Source organism: Helicoverpa armigera, chromosome 8 (genome assembly GCF_030705265.1).
Source record: "Helicoverpa armigera isolate CAAS_96S chromosome 8, ASM3070526v1, whole genome shotgun sequence".
Lineage (NCBI taxonomy): Eukaryota > Metazoa > Arthropoda > Insecta > Lepidoptera > Noctuidae > Helicoverpa > Helicoverpa armigera.
This window is the reverse complement of record NC_087127.1, coordinates 4,831,279-4,850,231: the sequence shown is the minus strand read 5'-3', so window position 1 is coordinate 4,850,231 and position 18,953 is coordinate 4,831,279. Positions and strand designations below refer to the sequence as shown.

General features: G+C 37.5%; 2 protein-coding genes across 3 annotated transcripts; both read right to left on the bottom strand.

The window, feature by feature from the left end:
• Window positions 1-402: 402 nt before the first annotated feature.
• Window positions 403-2,641, bottom strand: LOC110372820 (high mobility group protein D). 2 transcript variants are annotated; one of them, XM_021329799.3, is made up of 4 exons: window positions 2,485-2,641; window positions 1,685-1,847; window positions 1,468-1,608; window positions 403-1,386 (listed from the first exon to the last, which is right to left on the bottom strand). In XM_021329799.3, exons 2-4 carry the CDS (start codon window positions 1,832-1,834, stop codon window positions 1,318-1,320), a joined length of 360 nt encoding a protein of 119 aa, XP_021185474.1. In that variant the 5' UTR covers window positions 1,835-1,847; window positions 2,485-2,641; the 3' UTR covers window positions 403-1,317. The 2 variants fall into 2 exon arrangements, with proteins under 2 accessions (XP_021185474.1, XP_021185475.1); XM_021329800.3 differs by lacking the exon at window positions 2,485-2,641 and adding an exon at window positions 2,275-2,334.
• A 4,427-nt stretch (window positions 2,642-7,068) lies between these two features.
• LOC110372821 (FACT complex subunit Ssrp1) lies at window positions 7,069-18,784 on the bottom strand. The gene is made up of 13 exons (XM_021329801.3): window positions 18,572-18,784; window positions 18,305-18,490; window positions 15,200-15,415; window positions 14,366-14,544; window positions 13,669-13,908; window positions 13,178-13,306; window positions 12,642-12,803; window positions 11,843-11,975; window positions 11,201-11,376; window positions 10,531-10,642; window positions 9,946-10,143; window positions 9,239-9,529; window positions 7,069-8,469 (listed from the first exon to the last, which is right to left on the bottom strand). The coding sequence occupies exons 1-13, from the start codon at window positions 18,620-18,622 to the stop codon at window positions 8,371-8,373; spliced, it is 2,172 nt and encodes a 723-aa protein (XP_021185476.1). The 5' UTR covers window positions 18,623-18,784; the 3' UTR covers window positions 7,069-8,370.
• Between the last annotated feature and the right edge of the window lie 169 nt (window positions 18,785-18,953).

The window sequence follows — 18,953 nt, the reverse complement described above, 5'->3', positions numbered from 1 at the left end:
TCTGTGTTATTGATTTCTGCACTGTATTGATTTGGCATTACTGTAGTACATAATCAAACTGATAACAATGGGTAGTGGAAACGCCTATTGTAGATACCTATGAATCAAGTTCTTGTTTTGCAAACAAAACAATCTGACAATACCTACGAATCTTAACACTATAGAGGTCACAAAATATCATCGATGCGTTCTCACGCTTACGTGGCACATCCTAGGATCGAACATCCTTTGCAGTTTGCCACGCGGTGTCACGTGCATTCGCTGTTGTATGGCGAACTTTGGCCAAATCCTTCAATAATAAACTGATGTAATTAAATAAAAAATAGGTATTTGGAAGTAGCGATAGAATGTAGAAATAGGTTAGAGATAGAAGAAATTGCAAAATAAGAATGAAAAGACAAATTGAAAAATAGAATATTTTATATGAAATTACTTTATTGAACATGTAAAATCCGTATTGACATGAGGAATGCTAATTCTCATTTACAAAATAACACAAATGTAAAATTTGAGAGACAAATCACATCGAAAACCTACCTATTAACTAACTAAAAATACAACATACACATCAATTTCCTAAGTGGGATCTTAGCTTAGAGTTTGGTACCATTATCAGCATTGAAATTTACAATGAGAAGAGGTAGGTTTAATTAACAATAAGCCGCCACATACGTTCATGAAATAGTCTCTAATTTTACATGTTGGTATAGTTTGACCAAAACTTCTATGTCCAAAATTAATGCACACAACTTATTAATATACAGTAAATTAAAATTATGGTATATTAAATCAAAGCACAGCTTCAACATAAATATGTATGTTATACAGCAAATCAGGTAATATTGCAGACATACTAGTTTTGATGAAACCAGTCACATCTTACAAGTGAGCATCCAGTAGTCACAGCGAACTTAACGAGGGAGGGCTAACTGTACAATTCCCCGGTGTATACATGCTAACACTTAAACATTATTTTTTTTTTGAGGCTTAGAAACCTAGACCCTAGCCAGCGGCAGAACTTTCCAAACTCTGCAATTCTCTTACATACATCTATCATTACTATTAATACTACAAAACATAAGTAGTAGATAAACAATACACTGAAACATCAACAAATTTCATGTGTAGACCAAAATTATTGTTATAATGCATCAGAAACATGAGCCAAAAATTAGTAAAATTCAACTCAGTAAAAAATTATTAAAAAAATGTGAAATGTCATACAGACTTTGGAAAGTCAGTCCCATTTTACTTTGTAATAAATTAAGTCCAAGTAAATTATTCAATATGAACAGTAATGTCGTATATGTTGGGAGATCATTCGCTTTCCTCTTCCTCCTCCTCACCCTCGTCATCTTCCGACTCTTCCTTCTTTTTCTTGGATTTCTAGAAACAAACTTGAATTAGTGACTTTTCATAAACAAACAAACAGCTCGAGGAGCGTCGCTACGTGGACAGTATACTTACAGCGGGTGCTGCCTTCTTGCCCTTCTTTCCTCGCTTTTGTGCCTTCTTGCCGCCGCCCTCGCCACCACCGCCGTTGGCGTTGTATGACTCGAGGTCTTTTGCGTACTGCTCCTTGGCCTTAGCGGCTTTCTCTTCCCACTCCTAAACAGAAAATAATAGATTAAATAACGGCGTCAAATAGACAAAGACAATGCGTTACGGGTGAAATATTACGTACAGTCTTGTCTTTCATCGACTTCCAAATCTCTCCTCCCTTTTTAGCAATGTCGGTGACTTTCATGCCGGGGTTCTCCGACTTGATCTGTTCTCTGGCACTGTTCAGCCATAGCATATAAGCTGACATGGGACGCTTAGGCTTGTCCGTCATTTTAACTTTTTTCCTGCAACCAAACAAAGAAAATTATTGTAAAATATAGAGAAAATGCATGGCAACAGGTTATGCGGGCCACGCTTTGAAGAATCTGATAGCTAGCTAGCCTTCGCACTGCATATATGGCACAGTAGGGCGGCGTTTTGGCGGGAAACACGCTAACGCGTCTTTCTGGTAATAAATATGTAACCCGTTATTGATTACAAGAAAAACTAGCTTTAAATGACACGAATTGCAATAAAAATCATAATACCACACAGTTATTAACGAAAATAGTTATCTCCCCGTACAACGAGTTCACTGTCCTAGGCTTGGGTCGAAAGAGCCATTTTGTTTTCACGGATTGTGTTGAAAATACGCAATAACTAAAGATGACCTAATTATCAAATAATCCGATGACTATTTAGCTAAAACTTGTGGAAGAACTGTTCCAGTACCTTAATAGTAAAGATCCGAGAAATTAATTATTGAAATAAGGCGTCCTTCCCATACCCACGCGTACTAAGGAAAGTACTACGAAGCCTATAGCCATGTTTGAATGCGAATTCCAACGTGGAATGAAAATTATTTCAATGAATCCGCCCGTAAGAAACACGAATACACTTATTAAAACACTTTACTTTGATTGGAAAAATAATTGTACTTACCTGATGGCAAAAATTTTGAAATTATTTTTGAACTGGTGCACAACCAAACTATAGACGTAGAGAACCAGAAGAAAATGTATGGAGCTCGAAGCAAATGTTCCCAGAGCAAGCTAGCTTGGGGTCGACTCGCGTCGGTACTACAGCGCCATCTACGTCGAACGTGATTGGCCGGAGAATACGATTCTACCAACAGCACGGCAAATGCAAGGCATCGTGTACTACGTATATCCGTGACGTATCGATTGCCTCATTCATATAAATTTATACCTTATTCCTGTGTGATAAGAACCATATTCTATTTAGCGTAATGGGCTAGAACATTTGCTTCAGAAATTTATTTCGCCTTATTTCGATAGTTTTATGCATATAAATGGGTTGAATTTAGGTTTTTAAGATCAGAAAACTTACACTAAAGATTTTTTAGAACTACACTACATATACTTACAAAAGAAGTATATCAAAAAATGACCCAGTCCACTCAACACAAGACTCCTATCGAAATGTACTCGCGCCCTATTTCAAATGCCGCCAACGTTATTTCGAAAACGTAAAAAGCGCGGTAAACGTTAGCGGGAAAGGGACGCCAATAAAACATAGCGCTTGAATGGCAGCACGTTTGTTTACGATTTGATATTTCGTAGGAACTTGGGAAATAGTTTTTATTTCAAAGATATAAGGGTGTGCTGTCCTTAGTTCTTAAGGTCATATACCTAAAATACATTCTTGAACAAGATGGTATTGAACTTCGAATGTCTTACATCGACATTATAAGAGTACCCAATAAACTGTCGTACAAGTCGTACTGTTCCTTCGTTTGTGTTGTTTTCCTATTTAACTGTAATTAGGTAATTAATTAAATAGCTAGGTAGGTATCAACTTACTTAGGTAAAGGGTATTGAAAATACCTACCGTATCTACGCCATAATCACCTACCTATGTACAATCGGTTCGATAGGTAAGTATTGACTTTGGTAGGTACCTAAAGGTACCTAGGTAAACCTAGGTTGGTTACATTATATTACCTAAGTAGGTACCTAGGTAAACAGTTTAAAACTGCCTGTCCAATGACATTCGATTGATTTGCGATTGGTCTGCTATTTTGGTCTATATGGTTGTTTGCTCTACAATCATATTGCAATCGCAAATAATTTGCAGACAATATGATTCATTATTGAAGCACAGAAACGGATAAAAACGTTTATTTAAAAAAAATTGTGGAATGCCACATACGCTTCAAACGTAATAGAGTGGTGATTGGATTTCAGTCGGATGTGGATCTTATGTAGCTTAAGTACAATTAGTAGGATCGCGCCCCGGGATGCAGCTGAGTCAGTATCAGTGGTTTACAAGGTGCGACTGCCCAACTGACCTTCAGGAGGTCTCAGTTGGTAAGAGTGGTTATATGACTTTCTGGGTTTGACTGCCCCGTAGGAACGACTGCCAAAGAGTTCCAATGGTAGCGTTAAAGCTACTTACTGAACTTATTTTAATGAAACTTTACCGATGGCCCTTACCAGCCTTTTTTTTTTGGGAAGGGGAATCCTCATGGACTTCCTCCACCTGGGGAGAGGCGGAGGGGTCTGCCGGACTCTTACCGGCTAAAACCCCCTTGTGTCCTTCTTGCACGTGTGCGCGGGGCCGCGGGACTCCAGATTCTTCCGCAGGCCCTTACCAGCCTAGATCAACTAATCATAAATAGGTAATTTGTGCTCGGTGGACACACAAAAATTAAACTGGCTTAATATTTTAGTGAAGATTAATTTCTGTGTGTGTTGTTCGAAGATTGTCTGAAATGCTACAGATACTTACGTTGGATAAAATGTACCTACCTGTGTGAACCTTCTACTTTCTTAAGCAAGCCATCCCCAGTCCCCAATTTCCATATCCATGTCGGTTTCGTTTCGGGCAAGCAAACTTCTCGATTCTCCTAAGTTAATAATGACAAAATTGAATAGAAATTGAATCGCAATAGCAGTTTTAACCGTATCTGGCATTCTGCTACTAATAAAAGACCAATCGTATTCCAATGACATTCGATTGGTTTGCGATCGGTCTGCCATTTGGTCTAATACGGTAGTTTGCTCTTCAATCATATTTCTATCGTAAATTATTTGCAGATAATATGATTCATTATAATCACAGAAAAGGATAAGAACGTTTATTTAAAAGAAAACATAGCGGAATGCCACATACGCTTCAATCGTAATTGAGCCGTGATTGGATCTCAGTCGAATGTGAATTGTATGTCGCTTAAGTAAAATAAGGAGAATCGGGCCCCTGATTGAAATGCTAAGTAATATAGATATATGTACTTACTTAGGTACCTAATTTTAGGAAGCAAGAAACGCGTTTTTTACATTTAGTTTGGCATTTCGGTAGGTATTCGGATTGTGATAGATTTGGCGGATATAGGCCGCTGGCTTATCCTAAACACGCTTATGATACACGCTATATATTATTTTAGGAATTAAGATTCCATGTTATTATCGAAATAGAAATCTACTACCTACTCATGAATGGTGAATAGGTACTGATGGACATTAGGTCTCCTCTAAAAAAAGGTTCTATTGAATTAGCGCCAATAGTCACCTCCTTGGCTTTACCCGGGTTGATTGACCGCGGAGATACCGCAGGGCGGACCCAGGCAGTCCTTGCGCACTAGTGATGACTCTACCGCTCGCCGTCAGCGGCCTACCGGTATTCGATATTTGCATTGTACATACTAACTAGGTAATCTACAGAATTTTAAGGCGTGAGCGATGTTAACACATCGCTAAGACATCAATAATGGTTTTTGTTGAATTTTGAAGCTAACTTTGCCTGAATTTAGGAAATAACATAAGCCTCAGTAATAAAATAATTAGAGACCATCCTAAAAACCTAATACTTAAATTGAAACACAAATATAATACATTCTTTCTGTAAATACTTAACGATAATAGTATGAAGATGGTCCTTTCGAAATCGTACTGAGTCAGCCAAATAACATGGAAGAGCGGAAATACAAGCGTGGCCTCTCTGTTCCTCACAGTGTAATATTCGATACGGATCAGGTTTTACTGGTTTTTGTGACACGCGACGCTCAAGTTGTTTACGCGTTGTGGCTTGGCATGCGTCCTCCATTACCTACACAAGATACAAATGCATTTTCCCCTTTAGCTAATATTATATTCTTAGCAAGATTATTATAAATCTCGCTTATTGTCGGTACCTTGCATGTAGGGGACCGAAATAATAAAATTACCTTTACACTGCGACAGAGAATTCAATAGATAACCAACCCTATTAATAGAGTTTGTCATGACATGAGAACATTTTTTTAGGTCCTTGCCTTGCCTTGCACCGTTCTCACGTAGCTAGTGACGACCGTTACAAGGTCCTCCATATATCAATTAAATGCCATTTGTTTCTTTTGTTTGTAAGTAGCAATCGCGAAGGGTTCGTTTCTTGTCATGTTCTTAATAGTGGTCGTTAGTTCATTGCCTATAACTGCAACATTATCTTTACTAACTGATAAGTAAAATATGATTATCGCTTAATTATTTATTAGCGAGCCGATTCTGTAATCGTTAAAAACAAAATATCGAGCAATTAAGCGTTCAAAAGAATTACGTAATTGGATTGCAAATTCGGCCGTAGTTTATTTAACCTTCCTGAAAAGCGAATAAAATCCATGCTTTTACGAATGCCGTAACTGAATATTGCATTATGATCAATACGAATCGGAATATATTCATAACTAAAATGCAAGAATGCATCATAAAGGCGGAGACACGTGTTGATATCAAGTTATCAATGTGCTGACCGATTAAACGAGCGCCAACTGAAAGTCTGTTTGACCTGTTATACCGCTTGATAAGTCTCTTATTTCAACGCGATAAGCACTTTTGAATGTAGGCACAAGGCGATGCAATTTAGTTAGATTTTTATAACATCGATTTTAATATCCTAATAAATATTATTTATTACGTTTTCCTGTGAAACTAATATAAATAAATGAGTTTTCCTCAATGTCCTTGTTTACAGAAAATAGCAGTTCAATTAAATTCGAATAAAAATAGATTAATTACGTAAACCGACTGCCTTTTTATAGATATGCCTCAATTAGTTATCTGCCTCTACAGATGAAAGTTAAAACTATTTGCTCGACACTCATTATAAAATATTCGGCACTAATATTTTTTTACCCTAATTTAGTGCGAACCGCGCGTCGCTATTCTTGGGAACCACCCGGGAAGCACAATAGCCGTGCTTATAAAAAAAGGCGGCAATACGGTTCCTCGGTTCGACACAGCCCCATACTTTCGCAGTTGGGTATAGAAAGGCGCATTTTTGTTACTTTTTGTATGGGCCGCTTAGGGGAACAGAATGCAAGCGATGTTACCGGCTTACCTTCTAGTAACGGTTGTATTTAGTTTGTGAACAATTTGACATTGTTCTAAATTAGTGTAGTAGTGTTATTCAAAGAAATGATAATTATGAAGTAGGTAAAGTTAAAACGTTTTTTAAATACAATAGATTCCTCCTAACCTGATATTTTTTGTCGATTTTGTAGTTAGAATAAATCAAAGAAAAAGCACCAAGTAAAAATATAATCTTATATTAAAAATACCATAAACTAACAAATTACAACTAACTGGGGCTTACAATACACATCGCAGGCAATACGAATTTAACACAATTACAAATGATCTTACGAATATATTTACATTTACTTATTCATCAAGGATTTGTTTTCACATAACACACATTAATTACGAATCACACATCAATTGATTTGGGAAATACATAATACATATAATAATATCACATACATTGTGTTACATAGGACTTATGGAAATTCTAATAACAAATAAGGGAGGGAAGATGCAAGATTGCGCAAGCGCATAGGTGGACATATTTAGAAAATTACGTGTTTTCTAAATGATATAATAATGCGGTGGAAATAATAACTTCAGTTTATATTGCCTCTTGAGTTTCAAAATTGACTTCACTTGATATCGATCGCATTCAAGGCCGTCTTTATTTCGATCGCGTAATAAACAATTGATAATAATTTGATTATAGATTGCTCCTATTCGTTACTTTGCAGAAACGTTATTTTTTTTAGTTAAACCTATCAGTACGGATGATTGATGACAAACACGTATGTTAGTGTCGTTTAACAATTAGTATGAAATATTTCGCTAATACAAGATCCACTGTACATTTATAAGTATTACAAATCTGCATGTAACAACCTTCACTCAACAGAAATAACAAAAAAAGTGTATGAGGCAGTTGTCCCACCAAAGACGAGAAAACGACTAACTATCGGCTATTTTCTCGCTCAAGAAACGTACAATAGATATACTTTCCGTGTGAATAAAAGAGATGCATATACAAATAGATGATCGCTGACTGTTCACACTGCCGGCGAGCACTCGCTTCACTAGTTTGTCGCTAAGCGACATGAGCTATGGAAGATAACACTCGCTCGGCGACACTCGCCAAGCGATTAGAACTCACGCCGAGAGAGCAACCAGTGGTCATTTCTCTCTACAGTGCGTATCTAGCGAGCGAGTGATGCGAGCAATCGCCCGCCTCACTCGCACACTCGCTTATAGCCGAGCTACACAAATATCGGAACTACGCACTCGCTCCCCGCATCTCGCTAACTCGTTTCTAGTTCTAGCTCTACTCGTTACTCGTTAATCGTTGCCGGTGGGACAAGTGCCTCAGTTCTTGGGTATAAGAATCAAATCAAAGCTCATTCAACATTCTATGGTCAAATCCCCCATGAAATGTCAACACCATGGGAAATAACGAAATATTCTTGATAAAGACTACAGTATAGTAATAACTAAACAGCAGAACATAATTTTATTTAGTAAGTACATTGTGGTTTCAATCGCTACCGCTTCCACTCTCGTCCCCGGACCCGCCCGAAGAGGCTTCTGCTTCTGATGACGAACTCTTTGCTTTCTCCTTCTTTGAGTCTTTGCTCTAGAAAAGAAAATAATGACGTGAGTACAATGTCTATGATGTTTAAAAAATAAGTTTTTTTTTATATAATCCAACTGTACTGTAGATAAATTCAAACTAAATAATTATCATACTAATAGAAAGCTTCTTTAAAATATAATGCCTTGAGCATAATAAATGAAAGTGAATTCACAGAAGAAACTGGTTTAGGCTGTAGCCTAAGCAATTTATATTTATAAAAAAGCTTAGCAAACTAAGTGGCTATGAATTCACGATCTTCAATAGATAAAATTATTAAATAACAATTTTACACAAAAAAATGTTGCATCATTTAATATAGCTCAGACAATGCATAACACTTTTTTATCATTGGCTTGTAATAACAATGACGCGGTAATGCAGTTGATAAAAATCTACGTTTACTATTAGGATCAGTTGCGCGTGACCGCGGCCCACGTCTCGTGTGTAGTAAGCAAACTGTTTGTTACACAACCTCTTTATTCATGAATTAACGAGCCATTTTAATTATGACTTTCATTCAATCTTTTTTTTTTGTCACAATTTGACGTTTTAGTAATGAAATGTCTTTGTATGGAAGGCCGGAATAATTATAACTTACATGGTTGTGATGTACATTCATACTGCTAAAAAGTAATATCGATAGTATTAGGAACATTATCATACTATATGCACACATACCTATCAATCATTTTATAAAAATGTTCCAAAAGTTAAATAAAAGGCCATTTAGACTGTGACATGAATTGCGACTAAATAAGACTCAACTTACATCTTTAGTATCCTTCTTCTTCTTATCCTTTTCCTTATCAGAATCAGAAGAGCTATCATCATCTTCGATATACTCTTTGCTGGTAAACTTTCCGCCACTGCCGGCCCCGGCGTTGGCAGTCTTCGCCTTCTTACTAGCAGAAGGTGCTTTACTCTTCTTCTCTGCGGCTTTGCGTTCCTTCTCCGCTTGCTTCTTCTTCTGTTTGAATTCATCGGCTGCACCACTGTCTTTGTATTTCTTCATCGCTATGTTATATTCTTCTTTCGATTTTGCGGCTTTCTCTTCCCATTCCTGTGTTAATCAAATATAATATTTTAATAGATGTGTAATTTTATGAGCTTCAAAGAATAAAAAGAGTATCAAAAGATTTAAATTTCATGCTTTGTGCAGAAATTGGTAAAATAATATGAGAATTAGTACATAATATGGTGATGCAGTAACTAATAATACGATGAACGCAGTCGTGTATTTACGTTACATACGTCTAATGTTGTTTTGCAAAATTAAACATTTTTATGACAAAAATATTTTTTTTTCGGAACCATGCTAGTTCAATATCAAACAGTCCAATACTTCATTAAACCTTGTCTAAAGTGAAATGCACGCCGCATACATACAGCATTTTTACGCACCGCAATGCGTAAATAAGGTAGAGGAGCGCGTCAATTCTGCTCTGTAATATCATAAAATAAAAAGCCAATACATACAGACTTATCCTTCAGATCCCTCCACAGTTCTCCTCCCTTCTTAGCGATTTCCGTGACCTTGATCCCGGGGTTGGCGTCGACGATGCCCTTCCTGTTCTCGTTGAGCCACAGCATGAAGGCGGTGGCGGGACGCTTGGGTGCATTCACGTCCTTCTCGCGTTTCTTCGACTTTTCTTTGCGTTTGCGTGGGGCTTCCGACTGGAAAATAAATATAAGTTACCTAGTATTAAACGAAACTGTATAGGGCAATGGCTTTGGGGAAGACGAACGAAGCTTGTGTATACAGAAGTGAGGTAATGACACGTCGCAACACACACACAGTCTCATGAAAGACATAACAAGCATAGAACGTTGGTACTTTCCCAGACCTGCCCCTATAAAATTTAATGTTTTTCATTGAATCTTGTCTTTATTAAAATTCGAATTCTATTGTTTGTAAAAAAAAGTTAATAAAAGTTGTAAAATCTACATAACTGTTGTTCTTGACTGGTAAATAAGTGTCTTGTGTCTGCAACACTAGTTTACATAGTATGGAACTGAATATTTTTATCTAGAGAAGAAAATTAATGTAGATAATGTACTTACAATAGTAATAGCTTTCTTGGGTTTGTCCTTCTTCTTCTTTTCCTTCTTAGCATCGTCGTCCGACGCGGCTGACGCATCGGAATCCTCTGATGACGACGGGTTGGTATCGTATCTAGAACAAAACATTAAATTTTAGAGAGAGAGAGAGAAAAAAGACAAGTAATAATATCGATACTTTTTCCAAATGAGATATAATTTTCAATTAATGCGTTTATGGGATGAGACGAACATGAGAGAAATATAAATAATTTACGGTTTGTCATGTGCCGACAAGAACGTATATTTTTCCGCAGTTCCTTGTATATTTTTAGTAAAGTCGCTATTAAATTCCCCTTTACAGATATGAAGAAGAGCGGAGATTATTCTATCAATTTTTTGCTACATATACAGAACAGAATGGAGGGAAAAAGGCCATGTATAAAGTATGTGCCTCCTAGAAGGCACGAAAACTTAAAAAAAATACGAACTAAAGCTGCCTGTCCACCGGAGCGGAGCTAGGCTGCGGAGTGGAGAAACTGAGAAATATTAACCAATAGGACTGAGGAGCGGAGATTTTGTGCAATCCTATTGGTTAATATTTTTCAGTTTCTCCACTCCGCAGCCTAGCTCCGCTTCGGTGGACAGGCAGCCTAAGAATTGAAATCCTAATAACAACAAAATATGTACTAACTCCTCAGCCACATCGCTCTCCTTGGCCTTGTCGGGGTTGAAGTCCTCGTCGGTGCTCTCGTCGTCGGAGTCGGCGGAGTCGCGCTCCTTGGCCTCCGCCTTCACGCGCTCCAGGTACGCGTCCGGCTCCTTCTCCGTGTCCGAGTCGCCGAAGTCGTCGTCGTATAGCGCCTTGTCCTGGGGGTGGGAAGTGTATGTCAGTTGTACATGTTTATGTAAATAAATTGAAGAGAAAATTATGTTTTAGTGGTAGTTATATAAATATTTGTTGAGAGGCTCTCATTAGGCGACTGGGTCATGGGACTGATTCAGAACGCAGTACTCCTTGAGAAGGTTTCTGTCTCTGTAGCCCTAACCACCAGTAGCTTGGACACTGTGCCCTGTGTGATCTCAGTGGATACCTATTTATTTTTTTATTCAGAATATTTACAATTTAAGAAATGTGTTGAAATGTAAATATTCATATGATTAGCTTTTTCCTAACTATCAACAGCCCCCAAAAGCTGTCTCCAGTCTAATTGGATGCGGCTGAGTAGCATTGTTTTACATCAACTACCATCTGACATCCTCAACCGTGTTTCCTAGGCCACCCTGCTACCCTAAATGCTAATATTGGTAAAAATATTATGTTAAAAAAGCTTACATTCTTGCCGGTGTTCTTGACATGCAGTTTCTTGGAGGTGATGTAGTCGAACAGCTTGTCGTACTCGCCCTTCTCGATGCTGCTGAACGTGTGGATGCTGCCCTGCTTCAGCTCGATCTCGAAGTCGAACGACCTAAAATTACATACCAATATAAGTATGTATACAATACTAAAATATAGAAGTTTGGAAAAATCATACTGCACCACCAAAAATTTAATAATGCAATAAGGGCAGAAGGATGATGATGTGGTTTAGACTAAGATAAATAATTTATGATACACCTATTAACATGGCATTCCTTACGAAAGAGCTTTTCTGAAATTCTTATTGGGAAACCAAATGAAATACATATAGGTACGAGTACGGTAGTTTTCCCAATAAGTGACAGTCTAACTAGAATACATTTATCATGTCCATTATATTCATTAGTACAGTGAGAATCTTGTTCGAATTGAAGATACTCATCTATAGTTCTAATTAAAATAAAAGCAGGTACTGTGCCACTTCTGCCATGTCTGCAGCTTTTTTGTAAAGCTTGCTTTCCGCGTGTAAGTAACTGTAAAATTATAATAATAATGGCGTCCAAGGCTGATTCTCGCCCACGGCGGCTGTTCTCATTGTGTTTCAAAATTAATTCTACTTATTTAAGTAAAGTAGTATAAGAATTTACGCATCGACAACATTAACTTACAAAACACACACTAGGCTCTCAGGAACAGGATCGACAATAACGTGCTTTCCAAGACCTCGTGACAACTAGACGAAAGAGAAATTACCACGACCACAATATGAACTTACTTGGTAGAAGAAGCGCCTCCTCTGGCGAAGTTGACAGACGCGATCTCTTCGAAGCGGATGTGCACGGGCGGCTTGTGCACGTAGATGAAGCCTTTCTCCAAGGGGTACAGGTACCCAGCCGCTGCTTTGTATGAGCAAGCTATAGCTGGGGTCTTATGGTGACTGGAATTATTTTAAAATTGATTAGTTAGTTTTAATATCTGCATTATTTTATTAGCTGTAATGCCAATAGTGAATTAATTTCAACAAAAAAAAAATCTAGTGCAATACCAGAACATAATATTAAGAGTTTGTATGGATGGATGTTTTGATGCTCACAAAACCACTCGATGGATTTTGATGAAACTCAGCAGTAATGTACATATTATATAACAGACAGGCTATTTTTTACGCAACAAATTACATGAGGGAGTTTATAGGTAGAATACATGTACCCACCTAAGCACATAAGGGTTGTGTAAATAAAGGATTGAGTATCATTTGAGTATTATTCATAGTTTTAATTGTGTCAGTTCAAAAGCATAAAATATGCTTACCCTAAGAAGTCTCCAGGGCCAGTAACTCTTCTGTTAATGATGACCTTCATAATTTTAGCCAGCACCTCGTAAGTTGGCCCCGACAGTTCCTTGCTTATCTTCCCCTCGTATTTCTCTTTTAATTCTTCTCTGTAATACGCAATAAAATTGATATTAGTTATAGTTCTCGCCAAATTTTTTGTTAAATCTACCTTAGAATTGGTAGATATGTGACATGCGCGTAATTGACCTAGGAATTTAGTTTTCCGAAAATTGTATCATACTCATAGTATAGTGCCTTTATAGCAGCTATAATCAAGTGATCTTCTGTCATCTGTGATTGTATGTACATACCAAGTATCTACTTGAATTATTTACATGTATTAAGTGAATAGTATCTCGGATCCATAGATATTAGACAGAAGCTAGATACCGAACATGACATATATAAAAAAAAAAACACTTTACTATACATATAACTAATGTATACATAAATAATCAATACCACTTACTCAGTAAAAGGCAGTTCCAAACTGGTCTCCTCTTCAATACCAAACAGCAGTACCAAGTAATGGTACCTCGTCTGACCTTGTTTGATGGGCGGGTCGAGAGACACCACAAAGAACATCTGTCTGGTGTCCTTGTGAGGCAACAGGAAAAGACGTAAGACTGTCGACATCGGTATCTTGTAGTCAAACGTCTTACCGTGGAGTTGGAAGAATGTCTGGAACACTTTGATGTCGTAGCGACCACTGTGGGAGAAAATTGCGAAGAATTTTGTTAGAATGTGAATGCTTGAAAGTTTGAAATGAAAACAGACAGGACTTTTAAACATTGTGCAGACTAGGCGCTCCGATATATACGTAGGCGATTACGATACACATTTTCCATCTTCGCAACGTAGAAGTTGAGGTGCGTCCTCAAGTTTTATATATTGAATACTGATGGATCAAAGAAAAGTACTTAGGATTGTACAAAATTGACTATGCTGGGATTTGATGTGAATGATAACATCGTTTTTGGTGACACGACAAAAAATTAGCGCGTCTGGCTTTCGTTGTTTCAGCCGAAAGACGTCCACTGCTGAACATAGGCCCCCATAGGTTCACCACTTTGCTCAATCTTCAGCAACTTGCATCAACTGCTTCCTGGCGACCTTTATTAGTTTTTCTATATTGTTTGAACTAAATGCGTGTATATCAAACATACCGAGGCGTAAGACACTGTAGCTCCCTAAAGATGGCGATGGCGTCACCGGAGACGGAAATGACGCTGGCTTTGTTCATGACTTGCTGGTGGAACGCCTCTACCGCGTCCATGTCGCCTCCCACTTCACTTGTCGGGATGTGGAAGCGCATCTCCATGAGGGATACTGGTGTGTCGTCATTCTGTGGAATAAAAGATTTTGTACCATTACAATCAGTCTTAGTGGATGAATGGTTTTTTGATGTAACATGGGTTTGGAAAATGGCTATTCATTTTTATGCTTATATGAAATTCAGGTAAATAAATACGAAACTTTGTTTTGATAAAGTGTGATGTGGGACTATTAACAACAGATAAAAGTAATAATGTTGTGCAAGACTGTTTCCCAAAATGTACAAAAATGCAGACACAATTTCAGATAATTCTTATGCTTTTTTTTGTCATCATTCATATTACTGATTACTAGCTGGTTTCCTGGGGGTTCACTTGCATCTACTACAACTACTTCTGTGACCCAGACAAAATATAGCCCATGTCACCCAGGGATAAAGACCTTTTTATCTGAGCAGTAGTAGTTTACAAGCTCATAGTGAGCTGTTTTGCAATTCATGACTTACATTATTCCTACTATATTTTATGTTACATGAGCATACACCAAATGTTATGGGATGGGCCATATATAATACAACTGTGTTAGTATGGCTCAGAACCTATGTACATAGTGACATTGCATAACATTATGTAAATACATATATTTTCAAATATCCTTGGGATAGTTGAGTTAAAAAAAAATACTTTAGGATTTAAAATTAATAATAATTTAATACCCATTCTCACCTGATGGAACTCCAGAGTGACTTCATTCTTGCCTGTATTACATTGTGATACATAGTGCAGCGGGATTTCAAACGCTGTGTTAGTGCCAACATTGAAGCTCAATACTGCTCCATTAAACTTAGCTGTGCCCCAGTTCCAGCCCTTCAGAGACAGCTCCTTCTCCAACATGTCTTTATTGTAGTTAGTCTTGAAGAACTTTGCCACTTTCTCTTGTTCCTGAAATCATTATAATAATTCATAATAAATCGTGTGTTGTTAAGGAATGTATGGTTACTTCTAATACAATAAATATCTTGTTGAACAAGTCTATACTTGTTATTTTTACTTTTTTTTTTAATATTCAAGTAGACCAGTGGTTCCCAAACTTATTTTGTCTAATGCCCACTTTGAGAATAAATATTTTTTTAGCGCCCCCATTTTTTAGGGTTCCGTACCCAAGGGGTAAAACGGGACCCTATTGTTTTCGCTCCTCTGTCCGTCCGTGCGTCCGTCCGTCTGTTACCAGGCGGTATTTTATGAACCGTGATAGTTAGAGAGTTGAAATTTTCACAGATGATATATTCAGTGCCGGTTTTAACTCTACCAGCGCCCTGGTCAAGATTTCTATGGCAGCCTCCAACTGCAATCCAAACCCATACGAAAAACAGAGACAAATGTAGTTACCGAATGCGCGAGCGAAGCGAGCGCGAATTTTTTTTATAGTTAACAAGTCAAAGCAAAAATTACGTAAAATCGTACATAAGTTATTGCTGGTTGGTGAATGCAAAAAACACGGGAACATAGCTTCTGATTGAACGAGCGAAGCGAGCGTGAAAAGAAGAATGGCGAACTTGTATGTAAACTGGGACCCATTGATATAAGATTCGTACATAATTGAAACTTAGTACTACTTGTAGATCTATACAAAACTAGCAAAAAAGCAAATGGATAATGAGTTGTAAAAGTTGGAAGAAAAAAGTTATGCAAGGTAGAAGATTATAACCTAAAAATCTCAAAACCTTCGAACACTTTTAGACATCGAAGTTCGATGTCTAAAAGTGTTCGAAGGCGATTTTTAGACATCGTTCATCTATAATTTAAACCACGTCACCAAGTTCCTAGTTCACAAATATTCTTTTCGTTTTGAGATTTTTAGGTTATAATCTTCTACCTTGCATAACTTTTTTCTTCCAACTTTTACAACTCATTATCCATTTGCTTTTTTGCTAGTTTTGTATAGATCTACAAGTAGTACTAAGTTTCAATTATGTACGAATCTAGCGCAGTGGGCAGCGCAGACGCCGCGACTACCTACGTTGTGCAGGCGTCGCGTTGTCACGGCATCAGTGTAAGGGTGACAAATCAACATCGAGCTGTGCTGTTTTTTTAACTCGGCCGTCTCTAATATTTTAATGAGGATACTAACAAACCATGCTGTGCAGCGCTGTGCGAGGCAAGCTCTGTTTAGTTGACCAAGCCTAGAAAAGCTCGATGTTGATTTGTCACCCTTGACTCTTGAGGGTTAATGCATACGCAGCATTAGCCCTGCAGGTGCCCGTCGCATGCACCGCGTAACTGCAGTAATGTACAATTGTGCGACTTCTGCGCCGCAGCGGAGAAGTCGCACAATTTTATTGTAGTGTCGTTACGTTAGCGCAGCGTGCCGCAACAACGTAGCGCAGGCGTCACGTTGTAGCTCAGCAGCAGTGTGGGTAAAAACATATAGGTGTTAAACTATTACATAAAAACATGTTTACTAAATGAAACAATATACCTACTCATTATTTAAAACATCTTTTATTTACTTTTTATCACAACATAGAAGGAAGAGGATAAACCCATCTCTGCACTTTCTCAATTATCTGAGCATTTTCATCCAATACACGATGTCTTCGTAATCGTGCAAGCCGTAATTGGCAATTGACACAACGCATTTTACACGGTAAATAAGTCCAAATCACTTGCAAATCGGAATCCAAAGATAAATACGGTAGTCGTTATGCAGAATACTCAGTCCAAATAGAAAGCCAAGTCGTCAAAAAGTTATCCACAAAATCGCATTCAAATCCCAAATTAGCCGTTGGAAACATAACCAAACATGGAATGACAGAACACAGCACTGACAGGATCCTCTAGCCACAAACGTTCCAATTTGCGTTCGCACAAAAAAAGGTTAGCAATACAACATGCTAGCGTTGTAATTATTATTTACTAAATGTGTACTTTGCTTATTCATTGTTGCTGTTTCTATTTTACTTTTTAAGTAAAAAATACAAGAAAATAATAATTGCCAAACGTAGTAACTTGTGGACGAACAAGTGTACGGCGGGCGATGAATCTACTTAATAATTAACTATGGAGATAGGAACGTAATCAGTGACACACGATGCGTTCGCAAACTGCATGTTATCTAATTTTTAATAGATTTAGTTTATTTCTAACTTTTAATTCCCATGAGCTAAAAACTCAATATTTTTTATATAATCCTCTATCAAACTTGTTATTTAAATCCATATAGATTTGCAAATGAATGATCTTTAAATCATGTGGGTCCATTTTCGCCATTCTTCTTTTTGTTCTATTTTAGAACTCAAAACAAAAATTAATTAAAATGTAGCCCAAACGTACATAACTCTTTGTCGGTGTTGGCGCCTATGTACTAAAATTTTGGGACTTAAAGTAGTACCGTAAATAAGAAAGTTCGAAAATTTTTGAGTTTTGGGACATAAAAGTAGTGTTTGTTCGAGAATTTCTCAAATTTAATTAAACACACATTAAAAGAAACCCTGACTGGATCGACAGTCAACTGTATGTGTTTGTTTCTTCGGCGCTCCAACTTTCCGAGTTTGAGCAATCTTTTAATTCATATTAGTTGATGTTCACAAGTTGTTGTTGAGAGTAAATAAAATTACAAATGACCCCCCAGGCCTCTACACAACGCCCCCATTTTCTTTCTGGGTCTCTTACCGCCCCCCTTGAGATCTGCAGCGCCCACAAGGGGGCGTTATCGCCCACTTTGGGAAAGACTGAAGTAGACATTTGCTGACTGACATACACAACCTTTAAGGAATTAAACTTACTAAAGAAAGACCCAATGTTAATATTAAATTCAATGATAAAACTTACCCCTTCTTTGAAGCCACCATATCTGTGTAATGTGCCATTCTTCAAGAACACTCTCAAGCCCCAAGATCCAATGAACTTCTGGAAGTTAACCAATTCTATCTCGTTAGCAGGAATCTGTTCCACCTTGCCAGTCTTGCTGTTCTTAAACACTATGTTCTGGTCCGTCATCTTCAACCTTCCAGGAACCTGGAATATATAACAACAACATTTGTGAAACAATAATTTTACAAAGAAACTATAAGCAAAAATTGTCGGGATGTACAATACCATTGCGCCTTTGATCTCAGCTTGCACATCATTATATTCGAGAAATTCCATTTTAAGAGTCTCGCCAATATCACTAAAGGATACAAAAGTTTTAATAACAACTGAAAAACGTGCTCAGTCTCAGTAAATCCACGCGCTAAATTTTGTATGTAAAAATTAGCGGCATGAAACGACCGATCAAACAGCGAAACAACAAATCTGACGTTAATGACAGGAACTGTAGTGATGTAGTGTAGTTAAAGTGTCGTCCAAATGAAGAATGAACTACGAAAAAAAATATCGGATAATTGTATCGTTTTGTTTGTGTGGAATTGTGGATGATATAGATTGTGACTAAATTAGATCAAAGCTCGATTTTTGAAATAATTTAAACACCCACTGA

Excerpts from the sequence above, each read along its gene's own strand:
- LOC110372821 (XM_021329801.3), bottom strand. The coding sequence starts at position 18,622 with ATGGAATTTCTCGAATATAATGATGTGCAAGCTGAGATCAAAGGCGCA. Across the intron at positions 15,416-18,304 it reads ATGGTGGCTTCAAAGAAGGG|GAACAAGAGAAAGTGGCAAA; the intron begins GTAAGTTTTATC and ends TAATGATTTCAG. Across the intron at positions 11,976-12,641 it reads GGAGGCGCTTCTTCTACCAA|GTCGTTCGACTTCGAGATCG; the intron begins GTAAGTTCATAT and ends ATGTAATTTTAG.
- LOC110372820 (XM_021329799.3), bottom strand. The coding sequence starts at position 1,834 with ATGACGGACAAGCCTAAGCGTCCCATGTCAGCTTATATGCTATGGCTG. Across the intron at positions 1,609-1,684 it reads AGTCGATGAAAGACAAGACT|GAGTGGGAAGAGAAAGCCGC; the intron begins GTACGTAATATT and ends TTTTCTGTTTAG. Across the intron at positions 1,387-1,467 it reads GCAAGAAGGCAGCACCCGCT|AAATCCAAGAAAAAGAAGGA; the intron begins GTAAGTATACTG and ends GTTTGTTTCTAG.